We start from the raw sequence: 23,487 nt of genomic DNA on the forward strand, positions 1-23,487 counted from the left end.
TAATGGACGTTAGGTATAATATACGTTCGGCATCATGGACGTTAGGCATAAAATACCAAGCTGCATTCCAATGAAAACTCAGCATAGTTTTGACTATATCTTGAAGTCAATCGCATCTAGAAATAAAACATCACACATTTGTTGTAATATATTCTTACACACATTGTCATTGTCAAAGAAGAAAAGGTTTTCCTCAAAGAACAGCTCATGAAATAAAGAATGGTGAATTCTGTGATTTTCCATTCAATAACAAAAAACAGTTGAATAAAATATGATGCCAAAGAACAGCTCATGAAATGAAGAATGGTGAATTCTGTGTTTTTTTCATTCAATAACATTAAAACATACCTGCTGCTTCCAGGATTTCCTGCCATACTTTTTGATACAACGATTCTGTTTTTGTTGTAATCAGAATGAAAACTAGCAGAACCATCTGCTGATGTGAGGGAGCGATACTTCCATGAACAGATACTTTGCCTGTCCAAGACGTCGCAGGTTTTCATGAGTTCCAAAAATTAAGGCTCTTTCATTATTGTCACCGAAGTCAGCAATCAATAGACGGTCCCCATTATCATCCTTCTGGAATTTATCGGGTAGATTATGCCTAACGTCCTTTATGCCCAACGTCCTTTATGCCCAACGTCCTTTATGCCCAACGTCCATTATGCCTATCGTACATTATGCCTAGCGTCCGTATGCCTAACGCCCGTATGCCTAACGACCGTATGCCTAACGTCGTGTACCCTTCCAACTATGCCAGTTATACCACTGAGGTAAAACAAAAAAGGGATCAGCTTTGAGTCAGCTTTTTGCATGAAGTTTCACATATGTTATGTGCTTGCCCCTAGGCATTAGTAGTAGTAGATGAATTTTAAATTGGTGTTTGCCCGCACTTGTGGCGCAGTGGTAGCGTTCGTAGATCGCATGCCGAATCGAATACACGCTGCTCTTTAATTTTATTTTTTTAATGTTTGGATAGATTATTGATGCACTGCACAAGTATAAGAATTATGATTTATTTGAGCCACTGGTCATTTCATATTTACGTACATTAAATTTTGTTACTAATAAAGACTTGTGCGGATTGTTTCATTTGGGCTTTGACGGACCTTTTTAAAAACTTTAAAGTTTTAAAGTGTTTGGAACTTTGTTGCCTTGCCTGAAGTGCTTAGGGATGCTGCTTGTTTTTTTTTTAACTTCTAGTTGCTAAGAGTACGGATCGGAAGTTTTTGGAGCCTGAAGTTCCTCGTGTGCTTCTACAGCTTCTAAAGTAGCCAGAAAGTTCTGTCGGAACTTTATTTGAACTTTATGGAACTTGACAGCTCTTTCGGATTTTATTTGGACTTTAATGAACTTGAAAGTTCTGTCAAAACTTTATATGAAATTTATGGAACTTGAAAGTGAATTTTATCGTTGAATGCCAAATTTTTGGTTGCTTGTAAACGAGCACTTTGCCTGTCTCCCAGTTCCATCAATTCCGGATGTAACAATCCAAGCATTTAATCACCGTTGTTCAACCTGACAGCTAGCTGCAGATTAGGGTAAAACCCCAAGCTTCTTATCGCCTATTTTATTCATTAACATGATTCCCTGCCACCGAAACAGTGTACGTATACCAATCGAAACCCGAAAGATGACAGCGCATCTGAAACAACGTCAAAAAAATGGTCACATTCCCTCCACTCCAGCAGCACTATCTAATACGAGAACCCACTCGTTTCACGGTTATCTTATCGATCGACCTGCAATCAATAATGACTCACTTCCCGCTCAATCAACAATTAATTGCCTATACTCGTCGTCGAACCACTCAGGTTTTCGATCAGGTGCAATCGATATCGGACCATCCCTAGAACCACCCTTGAAGAGCCCTAATATCGAGTGTGGTAGTTACCGCTTCCAGTTAGAACTTGGTCAACTGTCAGCTTCTATACCGCTGCCAACATGTTCGACGCAATTCAACCCGATGTTTGCACCTGTTCACTGAAAAACAAACAGCTACAACAACCCGGACCATTGGTACAGGCAATCAAGCCGGAATTTTATCAACCCGCAGCCAACTGATACGAGCAGTAGACATAGCACATACCTACTGATTGGTGATTACACTCCATCGGTAACCATTTCCCCAATCAAATGGCTCTTTAGTCGACAGGCGACAGCCGATCCGGTATCATTTCCAATCAATCGTGGCCGTACTGCGGTTCCAAAGCGCGCGGTGTGAAAAACTAGAACTTCTGCTCCAGTCAGTATCCCGTCATGTAGAACAAACGGTACGCGGTAGTTGTCAAAGCCGAGAAATAGATGATTTTGATTGATGTGAGATGGAAGAAACATTTCGCAGCCTAATCGCAATTCAATCATTCATAAGTAAAGCTAAAGCGAACAATGGCTTGTGTCCCGGATCAAAATTTATCCCCGAAAGCCACCAATTTCATCGGATTGAGGGACTTTTGCCCCAACACGATGACGTTGGTGGTTTTCTCGGGCATGTTTTCAATTTTCGAATAATTTATGAATCTTTTATGGAAGAAGACCGTCGAATCGTCCAAAAGCGGTGCGTCAAAATACGGATGTTTCATTAAAAAAAGGTGCTAGGTGCACTGTAAACAGCATGCGATCAGTTGTGACCAGCGGCCACCAAGAGGTGGCGCTTGCACTAGTGACCAGCTTGACAAGTGATTGAGCTTGTTTGTCAAATTAACAAGTGCGTTGATATCATCGGAACGATGATAACAGTGATTCATTGATCGGCTTCAGTTTTATAGAAAATTTTTGTGAAGTGAAGCTAATGAGAAAGTTTATTTTAGTTGAAGATCTGTCAAATCTACGAGGTGAACTGCAGGCTGATTACAATACAGAGGAATTAAGTTGGGAAAGTCGAAAGTCGAGTTTACAAAGTGAATGCTGAAAACGAAACGAGTATCTTCGTGTGCTAAGTGCAGAGTGAAATATTATTACATTTAAAGATTAATTCGGTGCAATTGAGGAAACATTTCAGCTGAGAGAAATCAACTACAATCCACGATACATGCTGTTAATGCTGACATCATCATGACCTGGAAGAAGTGCAAAACGACGGTAAGTTATAGCGAAGACAACAAATCAAGAAGACTGGAAACTCTTCCATTTTCTCATATGAATGCTATGATACAGGTACAATCGCGTCATCTGCGGCTTAAAGGTAAATGCTTCGATTGAGTTTAATAGCAAACAAAGGTTTGCGTATTTGCTCATTTTTCTATGCGTTGCTTCCACCTTCACTCAAGCGCAGCGCTACTGTATCTGTCGCTTGGATTCTGGCAAAGTTGCCAGTCTTCTTGATATGATGTCTTCGGTTATAGAAAATCTTTTGCCTGGCAAGTTTGACTGTCTGCACAGCGAATGAGAACGACCCAAATTTGAGTTTAGTTCAGTCATAATCGCAAAAAGTGCAGGAACTCAGTTCATTAGTTCATTTGCCTGATTTATGAGTTTGTAACCTAACGATAAACACGTGATTTACTTTTCCCCTTGTAAATACCCTAATAAACAAATTCCATAAACGAACGGTACCCGAATGGTAGAACTATCCTACAAATAACTTGGATAATACTCCAAACACTTCTTCAAGCTCTTTCTTATGGTTATTTGTATTAGGGTAGTTTATTTGTTCTTTTATAGAGATTAGTGACGTTTAACGCACGCACACCCAGCGGGTGTATCGCCGTGTAAAGTTGTTTATTGTTTTCCTCTGATTAACCCAATTAAAATGTAATGAAATTAGATCTGTCAAAATGAGTTTGATAGTGATTTGTTATGTATTTTCTTTGGATTGTCACTAACACGCTCTCACAAATAGCACCAATACAACCGGACGTGAAAATCTCTATGATCCGTAAATCCTTCCGCCGGATAATTTCAGTTTACGGTGCCCAGTAAAGTTGTTTAGTGAAATTATGGCTGAACCGGTTCCTACTCCTACTTTTCGACTGAACAAACTTTACCGCTTGGAAGTTCCGAATGCGCGTTTTGCTGGAATTGTAAACCGTACCGTAATCGAGAGAGCAAGTCGTTCTGGGTTCAGACTGTTCAAACCGCTGCGTACCGTGTAAATAGATCACCAACAAGTTCGATTGACTCGGCTAGCTTTGGGAAGGTAGCCGACCGGATGTATCCAATCTTTGGAAATGTGCTTTCTACGTGCACGTCCCGCACGAGCGCCGTAAGAAGCTAGACGCGAAGGCATGGAAGGGCCTTTTCGTTTGCTATATAATCTCAAGGTAGAATCAATCGTGGTTGCCGCGATGTGGGTTTTCTGGAGCAGCAGGCATTCGGTGAAGTGAATGCGACGAATGTGTCAGTGATTACTGTCAGTGGACTTTAAATTGATAGCGGTGACGATGGGTTGAAGGTGAGCGCTCGAGTGAATCTGACTATGAAGAAGAAGCAGATGAACAGTTCATGAGCTGCTTGTATCAAGACAATTATATGGATGATGAAGTTGAAAGTGAATAGAGTGGGCGACCAGCCCGGACCGAAATACACCGCCTTGACATAGACACTATGAAATGGACTACACCGGTGTCGCATCGACGACCATCATAATAAGTTGCTGCAACTTGATTGTGACTGAAATAAGTGGCATACAAGTAACCACAACTGCTGCATGGGCATATATCTGGAAAAGCTAATATCGCTGATCCTTTGTCAAGGCTGCCGAGATTTGAAGAATGTTCCACGTACGATCAAAATGGAGAATCGATGCTTCGTGCCGTTTTGGAGTCAGCTACACCAACTGCTCTGACAACAAAGGAACTGGTTGAAGCAACAGTTAAGGACAGTGAGCTTACTGTAGTCAAGGAGGCGTTGAACACTGGCCGATGGTTGGACAAGCTGAAGCAGTATTTTGCGTGTCGTGAAGAACTAAGCGTTGTGAACGAGATTTTAATGAGGACTGACCGAATCGTAGTACCGGAGAGTCTTTGTAAACGTATACTGAAGCTGGATCACATTGGTCACCCTGGGATTGAGAGAACGAAGCAGCGGATCCGGGGACAAGTTTGGTGGCCGGACGTTGATAAGGAGGTTGAAAAGGCAGTAAAAGCGTGTCTGGAATGTCAGTTAGTCAGTACTTCGGCACCTCCAGAACCTATGTCTGTGAGGGAACTTCCACAACAGCCGTGGCAGGTGCTTGCAATGGACATGTTGGGACCGCTTCCTTCGGGCAACTCAGTCTTAGTTGTGATCGACCTGTATAGCCGTTATCGTATAACCGAGATTCTTCGAACAACAACAACCGATGACATCATTGAGAGACTGGATAAAGTTTTTATGCGAATGGGTTTGCCTGCAGTATTATTAGCCGATAACGCACAGAACTTCTCAAGGCGAAAAATGGAAGAATTCTGTGCTAGGTTTGGGATCGAACTGAGGCACACTACTCCGTATTGGCCTCAAAGTAACGGAGAGGTTGAGCACCAAAACCGATTCATTTTGAAAACACTGAGAATTGCGGAACTGAATGGCACTGACTGGAAGAAGAACTTGCAAGAAGCTAACTACGTGTACTCTCTTTTGCGCCATCCAGCAACCGCTCGTTCACCGGCAGAGTTGGTCTTCGGGAGAAAGTTGCGAGATTTGATTCCCCAGCTGGCAGTGAACACAAATGAGGGCAGTGACAGCAGAGACTATGACAGGATTTATAAACAGTCAGCAAAAACTTGGTTTGATAATAAACACAATGCCCAGGAGTCGGATCTTCAGGTTCAGGATCGAGTCTTGATGCGGAACTTGTTGCCGCAGAACAAGTTGTCGTCGATGTATCTTCCGGAGCCAGCAGTAGTTGTGGATAGGCAAGGGAATAGTGTGACAGTTCAAACGGATGACGGTCGGCGATACCGAAGAAATTCTGCGCATCTGAAGAAGTTCGTTGACAGTCGGCAAGATGAAACCGTTCGATAGGATACATCGGATGAACCAACTTCTAGTGATTGGGCTACACCCTTTTCCTATTCGCAAGCTTATTCTAGCACGCCAGTTACCGGAAGCTACAAGGGAGTTCGTGATGAGGTGGTTGGTCGTCCAAAGCGAGATATCAAGCGTCCTCTGCGTTTCGAGGATTACGAAGAATTGGATGGGTGAAATAGTACAGTGAGCAATTACATCGCAGAAAGAGGAGTGTGTTATATTGTATTGAAATTAAACTGGCAACACGGAATCTGACATCGGGAAATAGGGCGGGGAGAAAGAGGAAGAAAACTAAACGAAGTTAAACCAAATGGTTGAGTGTTCTATTTCTTGGGAAAATAATTAAATTCTTATCGAGTTTTTCTGGTTACAACACCCTTTTTGGTCAATCGCGTAGCCGATGAACGTAAGCTTTCTTGCCTTGCTGTCCATTTTCTTTCGTTTGGTATCCGGCACGTGTACAAACGCTTCACTTCCAAACACCCGGAGATGGCTGAGATCAGGTTTTCTTCCCCACCAAAGCTCATAGGGAGTCTTCCGGATGGATCTGGAGGGAAGCCTATTTTGAAGGTAGGTTGCAAAGAACCGGTGCGTTGAAGTTAAAATGCAATCAAAAGTACTTAAAGTAATTAATGCGTTTTGAAGTAGTACTGACGGTAATTAAAATTATCGATCCGTAATTAATGTAATTAATAGTATTGAAAACGTAATTAATGTACTTTAATTACGAAATTTTGACTGTAATTAATGGAGTTAAAAAGTAGGTAATGTTCTACATTGTGTAATCAATGTAATTCAAGCAGTAGTTAATGGAATTAATTTAATTACAGCCGTTACCTGCGTTGAATTTAAAGGCTATTGCGTGCCTCTAGCGTAAACAGTACCACTGAACTGTCATCCGATTGAGGTCAACCCCGGCGGTGCAAAACCTAATTGATCCAACCTGGAGAACCGAAGTCATTGTGAGGTGAAGCAGTGATGAATTAGCCTTAACAACAGTGCCAAAGTTACGTTTCTTCACAACATGTTTGACAGTTCTCTATAAGTGGAGTGAGAGAATAAGAAAAAGTCCTCACTACTTGACTAGCCTCCCAACTAACAATTTTAGCTGCAGCTTAGCTTATACAGCCAAAAATTGGCTTATACAGCTAATTTTTGCCTGTATAAGCTAGTCTGCAGCTAAAATTGTTTGTTGGGCTATTGGTCCCAAGCAAATCGATTAACGTATCCCATTCTAGTCGAACTTCTAGTACTACACTATGTTTGTTTTGAATCCGTATGAAATTTTGACAGATAAAATGAGGGGCTCGTGGATTTTCCTATGTTTCGAGGGGTGCATCGATTAGCCTGGGACCTCGGCTGGGACCGAAGAGAGTACCAGAGCTGAGCCAAAAAGTTGAGCACGTTTCTTCGGGACCTTCTGGTATTAGAGTTACCACTATGGTAAAACCCCAGCGGAAATGTGGCATAAGGTGATCCAAGAGACGTTTCTCAGTGTAACTGACAGCTGGAAATCTAGAGTGTGTAAGTGATCTGGTGTTAATGGTGCTTAATGTAAACATAAACAAAGCAAAAATTCATATGAGAATAAACTGCCAGTTCTACTGTGATGCGTCAAAAGCTCTTGATAATCAAAAAAGTCAGCTGATCGCAACTCACACCGTTATTGATGAATTTACGTTACGGTCGACCAGCAGATGGAAATGATGAGAAAATGATAATGACGTTTTGCTACCTGTCAAATCGTATGGAATATTTTTTAGTACATCATCACTTTTGTGGTTTTGGATTTCAAACCTAGGTGTCGTTTCGCGTAGATTCATCAATTCAGTGCCAACATTTCAAAGTGGCGTAATTGCATTTGTAAACAATGGCTTTAGCCATAGATTTCTCGCAAATAAAAGCTCACTCATGAAAAATAATAACACAAAGATCGAGAACTTGCGTTTCTTTGGATGTATAACACATTCGTGGATTACGAAGCAGAAACGAAGCAAGTTATATCCTACTTGTCAACGTTCTGTAATGCTTAGGTACGCACCAAGATGTAATCGGTTTTTGAATCAGCCTTTTTACATATTGTACTGTTAACAAATTCTATTGCTATTCTTATAGGAATTTTAATCAGCTACAACTTTGCACAAAATCGTTTTTCAGCCAAACGTCAAATTTAATAGTTATTAATTGTTTAAGAGATTGATAATCTTATCGCAAGATTAAGCAACTGTATTGTGGGCAACACTTTATTCTGCAATGTGACATAGTAGCCATGATTTTTGTCCTCTATTCTTCGCACCAGAAACACCAATGTTGCCTGCTGAACAGTTGAATGAGCATAATCATAAGACATCAGTGACTTGAATCATTAATGACTTTTGTTCCTTACATTTGATCGAAAAGTGGTCTTCAACAAAGTTGAAGCTGAGAAAATTTTCAACAACTCAGCTAAAGTAGAGTGAACTGGTGAATTTTGAGATAGATATGAATAGAAATTATGGTTTCTTCATAGTAATTCTCATATAAATTTCAAATAGTTTCTCACTATATGAGTTCAAATTTTATGAGGCTAATCAGGGCCCAATTTGGAACCGTTTGAGCACTGTGGAGTGAAAATTTCAAATTTTGCATCAGTCTATTGGGTATCTATCGAGGTTTCAAGGCTGAAACTAATGTTTTGCCCGACAACAACTCAGCAGCACGATACTTCTTGAACTGTGTCTCAGAGTCAGCGCACTACTGGGCAAACTGGAGTGGCTACGCGGACGAAAAGGCACTCAAGCTTTCAATTAAACCGAAACACAGCGCGGATCTACTTTAACACTGTATTTTCTCCATTTAACAATAGTGTGGATTGTGTGGTGTTGTGACCGATTTCCCTGGCACATACCCTTGTTGACGATGGCGACTATGACGACTGCAGATCAGCGAACGCTCGCTGTGGTTCCGGAATGATCCTGTCGATGGCGGATGATTAAAGGCCGATCTTGTCGGCAAGATGGTGGTACCACCGCTCGATGAAATTCCGGTAAAATTCCGACAATGGCGGACGAAGCGAGGCTGACCGAACGTCGGCTGTAGTGCGATGGCGGGTTCGTTTTACCGGGGCTGGTATAGCGGTTTGTGGAGATGATTCCGATGCACAGGCGCTTCCTTCTGACGAAGCCGGTCGACGACGGCAAGGCCACCCTCTGTCGAACCGGGAAGGGAAATTCTCCTTGGCGTTTAGGACCTTCAGCTCAAGAACGATGTCCTTTACGTTTAGGTCAAGGTAACTCAATGTCACCTAGACCACAGAGTGCAATGGCGGTCCTTGACTCGGAACCAGAAAACCATTTGATTGGTTGAAAAAGAAAAGTCCTGAATCAGCTGAATTGGCGATTTACACTTCAGCTTGATTCACTACTCGCACTGTATTCTGTTAAAGTGAATTCCACAGACACTTCTGGTCTACACGCTCGCCTGAGATAAAGTCAACGATGGCCATTCTATAAGCATCGCAGAACCCTTCAGCTCATCACCCGTGACTCCGTGTCACTATTTTGCCGCGGCCATGCGCGCCTTATTCAGCAGCCGGCCGTTAAGCATGGCCGTATCGTCTGCCCAGTGGGTGCTCGATCACATGGTGCATATTTAAAATATTGTATTGGACCTTTGTAACAGAACGGTTACAAGACACAGCAAGTCTAGAACACTGGCAATACGCAAGGCGAGTCTTAAGGTACGTTCAGGGTAATAGACATTCGGAGATGCCGACTACGCCAATGATGCAATAAGTGCGAGATGAATCCAGTTGGTCTAGTTACATTCCGACGAAACAACAAGAAGCGGACATGCTGACAAAATCTTTGGCGGTCCCATCGGTCCTGATTCTACGCAGAAAATTTGGATTAGAAGCAGTGTTGTAAGCGGTTACCGTAGTCGACGCATTTTCTTATGTTAATCGGCTGCCATTGCTTCCGCCACTTGCAAAACAAGCTATCAAAGTACAGTACCAACATAAAATAAAAAATGATGAAATATGTCTCTTTCCGCCGAAAAGCGTCACGTATTTATGCATATTAATTTTTCTCATAATAAGAGCTGCTCATGTTGTGGAAATCCACATTTATTATATCATTTTGATCAATAGTGTTGAACTCAACATCTTCTAAAGCCAATTTTTCTATCTTATTCCAGTGGCTGCTTCTACTAACGACCCTCTTCTCTCCAAACTTCGCCTTTGTACTACCTGGAGAATGGGACGAACCATACTTCACGTCTCTCGTACCGGACAAGGTCATCATTGGCCCTTACGATCAGATCCTAAGAGAGCAAAGCATCTCGATGTGGGAGGAAATGCTGCCTCCGATTCGAATCCTCCAGGTCAACTACAAAGGTTCGAATATCAAAATCCAGACTATGCCATCCCATCTCGGGGCTAAGTTGATCCACGAGAACGGCAAGTGGTACATTGACGTCAACAATCGAATGGATTTTGAACAATACAGCCATCGGTTGTCACTGCTAACCTTGCTGGTGGAAAATGACGTGAAAAACACAGTTACAGTGGCGATTAGGTTAATCAACATCCTAGACAACGCTCCGTCCATGACCAGTGAGGGACCCTGCAAGGTACCAGAACATAAGGAAAGCTTCCTATCAGATTGCAGCTATAAGGTTTATCATGGGGACGGTTTCGTTACAAACGAAATCGAAGGGAAATACACGAATCGTTTGGATTTTGAGCTGCCAGATGAGGAAGCTGAGTTTTTCGAAATGAAAGAAGTAATGCTAATCGATGATTACAATAAACGGTTCCAGTTGTGGTGAGTTCAGCGCGTTAATTGCAACTTTGGCCGTTGGTTCAAATATGACGAATAATTTCTTCCACAGGGTACTAAAAGAGCTAGACTACACCCAGCAAGCAATGTTCAATTTCCCAGCAACGGTGTTCGACTTCAATCGAACCAACAATTTCACATTGAACATTGTCGTGCCGGTCCAGAACGTCGAAAGTCGACCACCGATCTTCACCCGCCCGTTCACAACGCGTCGCATCCCGGAGAAGGCTCCATTCAGCACGGTGATCACTGCCATCGACGGTGACACGGGGTTGAACTCTCCAATTTGCTATGAACTGGTAACCGAAAATGAAGCTCGTGAGTATCCTGCAAGGGTCTCAATGTAACTACAACAACTGAACGTTACTCTATTGCATTGTATTTCCTCTAGACACCAAGTACTTCAGTATTGAGTTAGATGACAGCGGAAAAAACGGGAACCTGTTGGTGGACTACATCGATCGAGATGAGGAAAAGAACGAATTCTATCAATTTACGGTAACTATCCCCAATGCAGTAGTTCAAGATTCAATAATTGATCGTATATTGTCCCTTCACAGATTAATGCTTTCAAATGCCACAACCGGCTATTCAACACCACCAGTGAGGCAGCAATCATTCTCGACGACATCAACGACCACGCACCGACGTTTGACGTCGAACCAGACCGGTTGATCATCCGGGAAAACACCCTAATGGAACTGCCACTGGTTCGATTCAACATCGAGGACGTAGATTTGGTGAGCCTGATTGAAAATTCTCATAAGTAAAGATTATCGTAGAGCGGTAAATCACGTACATATTGTCGGTCGGAGATTCGATAGAATCTCGGTCGGAGATTCGATAGAATCTCGGTCGGAGATTCGATAGAATCTCGGTCGGAGATTCGATAGAATCTCGGACGGAGATTCAATAGGGGCTTTAATAACGCTCACCATCCCACTCGCAGGGCAACCACGCAACCTACGACGTTAGTCTTCAGGAAATTGTCCCCGGAGCGGAAACCTTCAGCATCATCCCGAGCAGTGGTTACCAGCTGGCTTCGTTCACACTAACGATCGTAAACGCTTCCCAGCTGGACTACGAACTGCCCGAACGGCAACGGTTCAATCTGATCGTTACGGCTACCGAGGCGGCAAACTCTTCCCACACCAACCAGCAGATCCTGGCCATCGAGCTGCTCAACTGGAACGACGAAGTACCGGCATTCGATAAGGATATCTATGAAGTTTCCATCGATGAAACCATCGGAAAAGACGTCGATCTGTTGACGGTACATGTTACCGATCGGGATATCGACGACAGCGTCCAGCTACAGATTTTGAGCCGGATCGGCGATGATCTGAATGTTACGGTAGTGAACAATTCCGTTCATGATTTCCCAATTCCAACATTCAGCTTCCGAATCAGCACTGCACGGGAGGGCATCTTCGACTGGGACGTAGCTCAAGAGGTCATCGTCCAATTACAGGCAGAGGATACGCTGCAAACCGATGAAAGAGATCCGCTGCACAAAGTGTTCGCCCAGGTTGTAATTACGGTGCGGGATATCAATAACAAACCACCCTCGATCGCGGTTGTAAGTAGAGCGAAAGGTTTTCGTTGGTTAATGGTTGTTTACATTTGTTTTTGATTCTCAGCCTAGAGGAAGGATCCACATCGAGGAAAACTCGGAACCGAATACGGTTGCGAAGATTGGAGATGCCGAAGATGCCGAAGATGCGATTCTGATCGGAACCGATCCCGACTCGGATGCAGATCTTAAGTTCAGCATCGATTGGCAGAGCAGCTATGCCGTCAAAGGGGGTACGTCAGTCGACCCGGAAGTTTTTAAAGAGTATGTATTCTTGGAAATCCAAGGCAATTTGTCATTTATCTTCAAGTTGGTCTCCATTTGCAGTTGTCTGGTCATCGAAGTCGATTCTAGCAATCGAAATCGTGTCACGGGAAAAATTCGGGTAAATCCGGAACTAGATCAGGAAACCATCAACCAACGGTTGGACCACGAAGCATACGAGACGCTTTTCCTCACTATTCGGTTGGTCGATGAGAAACAGGTCATTTTACCAGGCGATACGGAAGCGATCGTAGTGCTTCAGATCGATAACGTCAACGATAATGAACCGGAATTCGTCGGAAATACGTTGGCCGTGGAGCGGTTTGTCATGGAAGAAGCCGAAACGGGAACCATCGTCGGAAGTATCGTGGCTATTGACAGAGATGGAGACGAAATCACATATACGATCACGTATGTAGACGATTGTTTTGTTGAATGCACTTTAAAATCTAATGCCATTTATACAGCGCAGAGAATCCCGATCAAGAAGGACTCATTGCGATCGGTTCCACCGGAATGTTGACTGTAAACGCAACGGAAAACACCATTGATTGTGACGTACCAAAGACTTACAAGATCCCTCTTCTGATTACCCTGACTGACGGAGTTTACGTCACGAACGGTTCCATTGAAATCTTCATTACCGACACCAACAACAAAATTCCAAGCTTCAGTTCGGGCATCCCTTCGCAAGTGTTGATTTTCGAAAAATCCCCATCCGGCACGGAGATCCTTCAGCTTAACGTAGAAGATCTTGATCGAGACGAACCGTTTGACACGGTAGGATTTGAAATAGACTTCCGAACGTTCCCGGATTTGCAAAACTACTTCGAAATAAGTCGTTTGGTAGACGACTCCGGCGAACGGTTGAATCAATCCGGACTGGTTTTGGTCAAAGATAACAACCGACAGCTAGATCGGGACACCGGTACGGATCGATTCACGATCAACGTCAAAGTACAGGACAACAACGGTGGTACGGGTCGACGAAATTCGAACGAAACAAGCTTCTCGTTGATTCTGTTGGATATCAACGACCATGAACCGGTTCTGCCAGCGTTGCCGGAACTGAAGCTGTCCGAGGACACCAAAAAGGGAACGGTCCTGGTCGACCGGTTCGAAGCAACAGATTTGGACGACCCTAACACACCGAACGCACAGATCAACTACCGAATTATAAAGATCGAGGCAGGTGAGTCCATCTTTGACTTATACTACATTACTTCACGTATTGAGCGGCAAAAACCTCACCATCCAGAAGCCGTACAAATCAGGGACTTTAACTCGATGCTTGTATATTTGCTTTAAGCACGAAGTTTCGTAGAGGAAATTACTTCCAACGTTGCAAGGAGGTTTGTTCCAACTTTCCTCTGGTTTTTTCTACTGATTTCACCCGGAGGATTCTTCCACCGTCCACTAAAAGTTTGCTGGAAGTAACTTCAAAGTTTTTTTTTCAATTTCCCTCGAATCTTTCTGCACACTTCCTCCGGAGGTTTCTTCAAACTTTCCACGGAAGCTTTATCTGCCGTCACCCGGGAGTTTCCCGCAATTTCCCACAGTGTCTGGCTCAGAAAGGTTTCTAATCTAATCTAATATAACACCCACACAGCCAGTTCATGAAAGCATCCTGGAAAATGATAGATACACCTTCATCCTTTTTCTTGTCTATTTGGTATATTTTGTACATCAAAAATGCGCAAAATATATCAAAACGGCCAGGCCTACTGTCATTGGCGTAGCTCATGGGGGTGCCAGAGGGGCCAAGCCCCCTCCAAAATTATCTAAGCCCCCAGAATTTTTGGTGTTTTGACGTAAGACTACGTCTGTGATTTCTATACTTTACTACACTTTATGAAAACCGAAAATGGAACATGTAACAAAATTATGAAAGATTTTGAATGTTAATAGCTCAGCTACCCCTGGACCAATTTCAATAATTTTAACACCAACCGATCAGAAATATTCCAATGCATCTGTTAAATGTTAGACTTTATCGTTTTTAAAAATTGCACGAATGTGCAACTGTTGCTTTGATAGTTAAAATTATCACCGATTGCCTGCGAAAAGCGATTTCCCTAACACAGATTTCAAAGTTGAATTCCATCCGGTCTCACCGAACGTTGTTTATTCAATCACCGCGTGGTGAGTGGTGGTGTTCTCGAGTACACAACGAAATTATAACCGCAAGCAACTAGCTATCAAGGCTGCCCACAACCGCTAATCGGCTTCAGTTCCAATCACCGTGTGTGGTGGTGTCCGGTTGTCGACATCAGCAGCAACAGTGCTTTCGGCGCGTGGCGTTGAACATTGTTCCCCAGTACACAACAAAACGCTGCCTGCAAGCAGTGAGCTGCAGCCCACATTAGCATCCATAGACGGAAGAAGAAGCCACACCGCTATTGATCGGAATCAGTAGCTCTTCGTGAGTCGCTGTGGGCCATCTATGCCAAGCGCGTCATACTAAAGAGTATAAACAGAGAGAACCCCGCTCAAATTCCTATTCCTACACTAAACACAAGCTCCTATGTTTGTATAAAACCACGTAGTCCTACGTCACTATAGCGAACAACCCCATAGGGCTGTCCATTGCATTTTTTTTTACTCACCGGCATTTTGTCAAGCTTGTTAAGTACGATGATACTACTTAACAGTGATTAATAAAATTGGACCATCAATAAAGATTGTTTTAAAGTTCTTTATGTTGCCCAAAACCAAGTAACTTTGTCGAAGACGTCAAATTTTTATCTCATCATCTACGCAGTCTACGAACTGAAACAACTAGGTTAGGGTGATTCATGAAAAAACCGTTTTTTGGACCATAACCTTTTTTGCTTTGTATTTAGAGAAAACTAGTCTTGAGAACACTTTTAAAACTTTTTAAAAACACACATTTTGATCACCTAATTATGACGTTTGGACCACTGAATCAAAAGATATAGTCATTTTTTTCTCTAAATACAAAGCAAAAAAGGTTATGGTCAAAAAACGGGTTTTTCATGAATCACCCTAACCTTCTAGTTGTTTCAGTTCGTAGACTGCGTAGATGATGAGATAAAAATTTGACGTCTTCGACAAAGTTACTTGGTTTTGCATCCTCTACAATTTTTTTTTAACTAGATCGTTTATTTACTAGGCTCAGTCGTGTGTGACACTTTGCGGAGCCAAAATCAGTAATGTTTGATTTACATTTTAAATAGCAGTATTTTTAGGTTAGTATTGGGTACCAATTACTCGTGGCGGGCTCGAGGTTAATAGGTAACAATTTCAATTGGAAGGATCTAGGTAGGAAACTGGTTTCTGAAGCCTCCTTCATATACTACTCTCGGACGGTTGACCAAATCCTGGCTGGGCAGGGGCAAGTAGCACAGGAACAGGAGGATAATAAGACTGGGACACAATGGCGGGAAATTGTTTGGAAAGGAGGGGATAGTCACATCAAACTCTAACATCAGACAAACAAAGGAATTCGTAGATCGCTTGCATGTAGGGAAGTTCACGTGTTCCCAATACATCTCTTACTTCACGGAAGGGTTGTCTACCTCGGGCCACTAGGGTATCCAATAGTTGTGCTCTGGAGGCGTCATTACCCGGGCAATACCAAACTGCGTGATCGATGTCATCATAACCGGTTCTGCACCTACATATATTGCTGTCAACGAGGTTTATTCTATAGAGATGTGCGTCTAGCGAGTAGTGGTTGGACATAAGTCTTGACATCACTCGAATGAATCCCCGACTTACATCCAGACCTTTGAACCACGCTCTCGAAGAAACATTTGGAATAATGGAATGTAACCACCGCCCAGAGAATTATTTGTCCAATCGTTTTGCCAACTTAAAAGAGAACTCTGACATACTAGCTTAGCTTAGCTTAGTCTGACTGCACGTATCGATAGTTGCACTCCGTGATTGATCTGAACCAGTGAAATTGTACAAAGAATCAACTGAATGGGGCTTGGGAGTAATTAAAAGAGAACTCTGACATACTAGTGGGAAAAACTCATCATGTGAAATTCTTCTATCATAAATCTCGCCTTGTTGTGCGCCCACCTTTGCGAGAGAGTCTGCCTTCTCATTGCCTGGGATTGAGCAATGTGAGGGGACCCATACAAAGGTAATCATATATGATCTTTCGACCAGCAAACTCATCTGTTCCCTTACCTTTGAAAGGAAATAAGATGAGTGCCTACCTTGTTTCATCGACCGAATAGCCTCAATCGAACTGAGACTATCCGAGAAGATGAAGTAATGGTCTATGGGCATATCGGAAATCATCCCCAATGCGAAGTTGATTGCTGCTAGCTCAGCAACATAAACGGAACAAGGTTCCTGAAGTTTCCGAAAGGCGGTTGAGTATTCATTGAAGACGCCGAAGCCAGTGGATCCATCAATGCGTGATCCATCAGTGAAAAATCTTCTATTGCAATTGACTTGTTGGTACTTTTCAGCAAAAATGCGGGGAATTGAGATAGGTCGAAGTTGATCTGGAACTCCTTGAATAGCCTGTTTCATGGAGAGATCATAGTCAATGGGGGAACTGTAGTTAGTAAAGCATACACGAGAGGGGTTATAGCAAGGAAGGCTAATATCCGATGACATATAATTAAGATAGATTCGCACGAATCTAGACTGGATGCTCAATTCGAGCATTTCTTCGAAGTTTTCAATCACAAGGTTGTTACTGACACTACATTTAATCAATATTCTTAATGAGAGCTCCCAGAAACGGTTCTGCAGGGGTCTTACGCCCGCTAGGACCTCTAGGCTCATATTGTGTGTTGAATGCATACAGCCAAGGGCAATACGTAAACAACGATATTGAATGCGTTCCAATTTGATTAGGTGGCTTTTTCTTGCCGAGTGGAATCAAAAAGAGCCATACTCAAGAACTGAAAGAATAGTCGTTTTATATAGTTTAATGAGGTCTTCCGGGTGAGCACCCCACCATGTCCCGGAAATTGATCGTAGAAAGTTGATCCTTTGTTGACACTTTTGTTTCAAATACGTAATATGGGTACCCCAAGTGCATTTTGAATCAAACCAGACTCCAAGGTATTTGAAGGTTAAAGATTGGGTAATGTCGCTGCCCAAAAGATTTAGACGCAGTTGGGCTGGAAACCGCTTCCTTGTAAACACTACCAATTCATTTTTTTGCTGTGAAAACTCGATCCCTAAATTTCTTGCCCAGAGAGACAGATTATTTAGGGAATTTTGCAAAGGTCTTTGCAAGATTTCTGCACGTGGACCTCTCATGGAAACCACGGCATCGTCTGCAAGCTGTCTAAGCGTGCATAGATTATCTAAGCAGTTATCAATATCTTTGACATAGAAATTATAAAGTAAGGGACTTAAACGTGAACCTTGGGGTAAGCCCATGTAGCTAATTCTAGAAGTTGTCAGTTGACCTAGATTGAAGGTCATTTGTTTTTCTGACAGCAAATTATACAAAAAATTATTCAAAATACCGGGTAATCCACTACTGTGCAAATTGTCTGACAGTATGTCTATGGAAACCGAATCAAATGCGCCCTTTATATCCAAAAAGACTGAAGCCAATTGCTCCTTGTGCGCAAAAGCCAGTTGAATATCAGATGAAAGCATCGCTAGACAATCGTTTGTTCCTTTACTCTTCTGGAAACCAAATTGCGTATTTGAAAGTAGATTGTTTGATTCAACCCAATGGTCAAGTCTTAATAGGATCATTTTTTCTAATAATTTCCTCAGGCATGATAACATAGAGATCGGACGGTAAGAATTGTGATCAGACGCTGGTTTCCCAGGCTTTTGAATAGCTATTACTTTAACCTGTCTCCTGTCTCCATGCTGGTGGAACTATATTAAATTCCATAAATGAATTATATAGGTTAAGTAATCGTCTTTTAGCGATATCGGGGAGGTTTTTTAGAAGGTCGAATTTGATCATATCGCTTCCCGGAGCAGAGTTATTCGATGAAAGAAGTGCCATTGAAAATTCCAGTATTGTGAATGGTTCATCCAGAGAACCGTTACTTCGGACTGTATCCCGTAAAGTTGGTTGTGCTGGAACAGAATCTGGACAAACCTTTTTAGCGAAGTCGAATATCCATTGGGAGGAGTATTCTTCACTCTCATTGGAAGATGAGCGGTTTTGCATATAGCGAGCCTTTTTCCAAAGCGTTGTCATCGAGGTTTCTCTAGAAAGTCCCTCGATAAAAGTACGCCAGTAATTTCGTTTCTTTGCTTTTAGTAAGTTTTTAAGCTTTTTTTCAAGCTTTAGATACTTTTCAAAAAGCTCAGATCTTTCATGTCTACGATAATCTTTAAAGGCATCGGATTTCTCAAGATACAACTTTGTGCATTCGTCATCCCATCCAGGGGTGGCGGGTCTTCTTTTGAGGGATGCACATGGAACACGTCGTTTCTGAGCTTCTAATGCGCTTTTGTAGATTAGCTCGGTAAAGAAACGATACTCTTCCAGTGGTGGTAGAGGATCGGTAGAATCAATACCAAGAGTTAACGCCGATACAAATTTTTGCCAATCAATGTTCCTCGTGAGGTCAAAAGGCACTTGAATTGACTGATCTGTTTTTAGACGACCACTTTTGATTGAAATAATAATTGGCAAGTGATCACTACCATGGGGATCATTGACAACCTTCCACAGACAATCTAATGATAGTGCGTTAGAGCACAAAGAAATGTCAAGACGGCTCTCTCGAGCAGGAGGGTTTGCTATACGTGTTGTTTCACCAGTGTTCAAGATAGTCAAGTTGAAATCGTCGCACAAATCATAGAAAATATCTATTGTCATCGTATGATTCGCCCCAACCAGTACCGTGTGAGTTGATATCGCCCAGTATTAGAACTGGAGATGGAAGGATATTAACTGAACTCCAAAGCTGACGGCGGTTTATGGAAGTCTTTGGAGGGACATATACAGAAGCTATGCAAAGATCTTTGTTCTTCACATTTATTTGGCAAGCGACAATTTCAATGCCTGAAATTATTGGGATTGAGATTTTATAGAAGGAGTAGCACTTTTTGATCCCCAAAAGTACGCCACCATATGAATTATCTCGGTCCAGGCGGATAATGTTAAAATCGTGGAAGTTTAGTTCATCTTCAGAAGAAAGCCAAGTTTCACAGAGTGCAAATATATCACTATCAGAATTGTGAATCAAATACTTGAACGAGTCTAATTTAGGTATTAAACTACGACAGTTCCATTTTAATAAAGTGATCATATCTTGATCCTCACTCGACGAATTATCCATCGAAAGATATGAATTCGCCAATGAAGGGCCATGATGCAGTCAATTGCTTGAAGTAGTTTCCGACTATAGGAACAAGCAGGTCAATAAGCCCTCGAAGTGGCGATTCGTCGAGAAAGCCGAGGGCATTCAAAATGTTATCCACAATGTCCTTAAATTTAATATTTCCTCGCTTGGACGGGAGAGTTTTCTTTGAATTGCGAGTAGACGTGGTGTTTATTTTTGGTAATGTGTGCATTTGTGCATTTTTACTGAACATTTCAGCTGATTTCATGGTACTTATTAACCTTTCTACAGCAGCTTTTCCGATGATATATGGTACAATTACACTTCAAAATGGTGCAAAGCGGTGCATACTAAGGAGCATTTTGAAATGCTTAATGTACAGTTTTCTCTATTTTAGGGAGCGTACTTTAAATATTTACTGAGCATATTAAGATTTTTAACGTATTTTGATCAATCATTAAGGAGCAACCCGATCTATTTTAACCCTCCGTTACTCGCGCCAACTTTTGTAACACGAGTACTCGCGCGTTGTACTTTGTATAACAGTATGAGTTTTTCATTGTCATTTTGCAGCCGAGCTACCAATCGATATGAAACATACGGGTATTTCTCGATGAACATTTCAAATGGTCCTATCTGCTTTGATCGATTCTCTTCATCGACTTTCTCTTTCGTTAATAACTCAGCTGCAAAACCTTTCCCTGTTGTATTTAACGTTTTGGACGCTAGATAAGAACCTCTTTTATCAAACTATGTGGTAGAATTAGCGCGAAATCTGTTTGCATAGCAGTGGTTATGAAAAGAGAAAGTCGATGAAGAGAATCGATCAAAGCAGATAGGACCATTTGAAATGTTCATCGAGATTTCTTAAAAAACTTGTTTTTAACTTAACAAGTTAAACTTTTCATTCCGTCTCGCACACTGAGCCGGTCAAGTCGTATCGGTCTCGTTGTACGACACTGTCATTTGAGTTTTGAGTTTTTCCCCACGCGAGGGTTTTTTCTCGCCAAAGTTAATTGGCATAGTGTTTAGACAACTAGTGCGCGAGTGAGGATGCCGTTAATGATATGCCGAGTGCTTTCATTACGGTCCAGCTTTAACCCAGCATCATCGCAACATCATCAGCAAAATCATCACCACTATTGGAACATCACCCCATCGATAGCAACAACGAAAGAGCGTCATATTGCCTACCGAGTCGACCGAGGCACACCAGCATCGAGGTTATTGACTCTGCAGCAGTTGGATCAAACAATTATATCTCTCCAGTCTGCTGCCGCCTCAGTGCGTTAGGTATAAATCGTGTCGTTTGTATTGTTCTCGCCAGTATAGCATCTTCCTTGTTTCCCTGGTCCAATATTAGATTGGTGTTTAATTAGGGTGATCCAAAAATCAAATTTTTTTTTTCGCTTGATTTTTTTTTCTTGATTTTTTTTTTTATTATTATTTTTGTATTACTTAGGGTGATCCAAAACTCTGTAAATAGTATATAATCATTATTTTTTTTATTATTTTTTTTTTGTTGTTTTTTTTTCTTTTGCATGTATTACTCGTTAGTAGAGTGAAACTTTATATATATATATATTTTTTCTATTTTTGATATTATTTGAAATTACTGCAATTATTTGTAATTTTTTTTTTACAAAAAACACCATTGCGGCGATATTTAACCGCAATGGATGAAAATGATAAAGGCGGGGGATGGTCGCTTTCCATCTCAGACGACGAAACTCTTAATTCCACCTCACACGAAAGTCTCGAGGAAGTTGTGGAAATGGAAACCCTTGACGTTCCAGTTGACTCGCTCTCCAGCAAAAATACTGGAGCATATCCCAAGAAAAGGTATCGTCCACAACCCTCTCCCCCACCATCTCCTCCTCGTCCACCTGCACCCCCCACGCCATTGCCCCCAAAAACCTCTGCGCTCCCCCGCCTAAAGGCTTACCCAGAAGCCTCGAAAGGCCCATGGGTTGTTTTTTTTCGGCCCAAACAAAAACCTTTCAACATTCCGAGGATCTCTAAGGATCTAACAACACATTTTTCGGCCGTTACCGATATTTTCAAGGTAACACCAATAAAACTGCGCGTTACCGTTGATGACCGGAAGCAGGCTAACCAAATTGTTGCGTGCGAGCTTTTTTCATTGGAATACCGAGTCTACATACCCAGTAGTGAGGTAGAAATTGAAGGAGTGGTCACCGAAGCGAGTTTGACTAGTGATGATTTCTTGGGTCCCGATTCCTTCGGAATCTTTAAAAACCGTGCCCTGCCGAAGGTGAAGATATTGGACTGCCTTCAAATGCAGTCAGTATCCGTAGTAGGCTCCAAAAAAACGTATTCCTTGTCAAACTCGTTTCGTGTGACCTTTTCGGGTTCAGCGTTACCTCACTACGTCGCTATTGGCAAGGTTCGGCTGCCTGTACGTCTGTTTGTACCTCGGGTAATGAACTGCTCGAAATGTAAACAACTTGGTCATACATCGGACTACTGCTCGAACAAACCACGCTGCGATCAGTGTGGCGAGCAACATCAAGAGGGCCCTTGCGGTGCTCCTCCAAAATGCGTGTACTGCAAGGAAAGCCTACATACCCTGACTGACTGCCCGAGGTATAAACAGCAGGGAGAAAAACTTAAGCGGTCTTTGCAAGCTCGCTCCAAGAGAACTCTAGCAGAACTCTTGAAGAATACCGCTTCATCTTCTCAGACCACACCAAAAAGCAGTAGCACGTTCTCCATTTTGCCAGTTGATGATCTAGACTCTGACTCAGAGGTCGGTGAGGATAGTCCGTTTGTCTTTAAAGGCAATACGAGAAAACGAGCAAAAAAACACACCACCGAAAAGCCTCGTAAGGCCACTCGTACGGACCACCCTTCCACCTTGGAAAAATCAAGAAGTAACGGAAATTCACCGAAACCCATTCCACCAGGTTATAAACCTTGTAATTATGACAAGAACTTTCCGTCACTTCCAGGATCATCTAAAACCCCAGATGTTCCAGTTTTTCGGCCAGAAAATCAGCTGAATAATCAGCAAGAACATGCTCCCATGTTCACGTTTTCTGGTATTGTGGATAGCTTCTTCAGTATATTCAATGTCTCTGACTCAACGAGGAGCATTATTAATTTAGTGCTGCCAATGGTGAAAACTCTTTTGAAGCAACTAGCTTCTAGGTGGTCCTTCCTTGCATCGATCATATCTTTCGATGTATAAATTTTTAGTTAACAACTCTCTTTCTGATGCATTTGCCCTTTGTGAAACATGGCTCTCTTCAGACAACGATCTTGCTTTCCACGATTTCAACATTATTCGCCTTGACCGCGCAGATTCGTATGGAGGGGTGCTTCTGGGGATCAACAAGCTCTATTCCTTCTACAGAATCGATCTGCCTTCGGTGACAGGCATTGAAGTTGTTGCATGTCAGGTTAATATTCGAGGTAAATGCCTCAGTATTGCCTCAGTATATCTTCCACCGCGAACTGCGATTTCTCGTCAAAGTTTCTCGGATATCTGCACGGCTATGCCGGAGCCACGGTTGATCTTGGGAGATTTTAACTCTCACGGTACAGGCTGGGGGGAACTGTACGACGACAACCGCTCAACCTTGATATACGACATGTGCGACTT

At 42.4% G+C, this 23,487-nt stretch overlaps 1 protein-coding gene across 2 annotated transcripts in view; it reads left to right on the forward strand.

Moving 5' to 3' along the window:
• Positions 1 to 2,141: 2,141 nt before the first annotated feature.
• LOC135699814 (cadherin-23-like) overlaps positions 2,142 to 23,487 on the forward strand; it is an 81,037-nt gene continuing 59,691 nt past the window's right edge. Inside the window, exons 1-10 of one of the 2 annotated variants that reach the window (XM_065220161.1) lie at positions 2,142 to 2,273; positions 2,811 to 3,081; positions 10,126 to 10,754; positions 10,822 to 11,087; positions 11,161 to 11,267; positions 11,330 to 11,509; positions 11,719 to 12,348; positions 12,410 to 12,606; positions 12,670 to 13,017; positions 13,074 to 13,798. In XM_065220161.1, the coding sequence (XP_065076233.1) occupies positions 3,055 to 3,081; positions 10,126 to 10,754; positions 10,822 to 11,087; positions 11,161 to 11,267; positions 11,330 to 11,509; positions 11,719 to 12,348; positions 12,410 to 12,606; positions 12,670 to 13,017; positions 13,074 to 13,798 (3,109 nt within the window). In that variant the 5' untranslated portion in view covers positions 2,142 to 2,273; positions 2,811 to 3,054. The remainder of the gene's footprint in view (positions 2,274 to 2,810; positions 3,082 to 10,125; positions 10,755 to 10,821; positions 11,088 to 11,160; positions 11,268 to 11,329; positions 11,510 to 11,718; positions 12,349 to 12,409; positions 12,607 to 12,669; positions 13,018 to 13,073; positions 13,799 to 23,487) is intronic. The other variant, XM_065220167.1, reaches the window with a different exon arrangement.

Source organism: Ochlerotatus camptorhynchus, unplaced genomic scaffold, assembly GCF_037179485.1.
Source record: "Ochlerotatus camptorhynchus isolate MF236.1 unplaced genomic scaffold, CSIRO-AGI_Acam_v1.1 ptg000010l, whole genome shotgun sequence".
Classification (NCBI taxonomy): Eukaryota; Metazoa; Arthropoda; class Insecta; order Diptera; family Culicidae; genus Ochlerotatus; species Ochlerotatus camptorhynchus.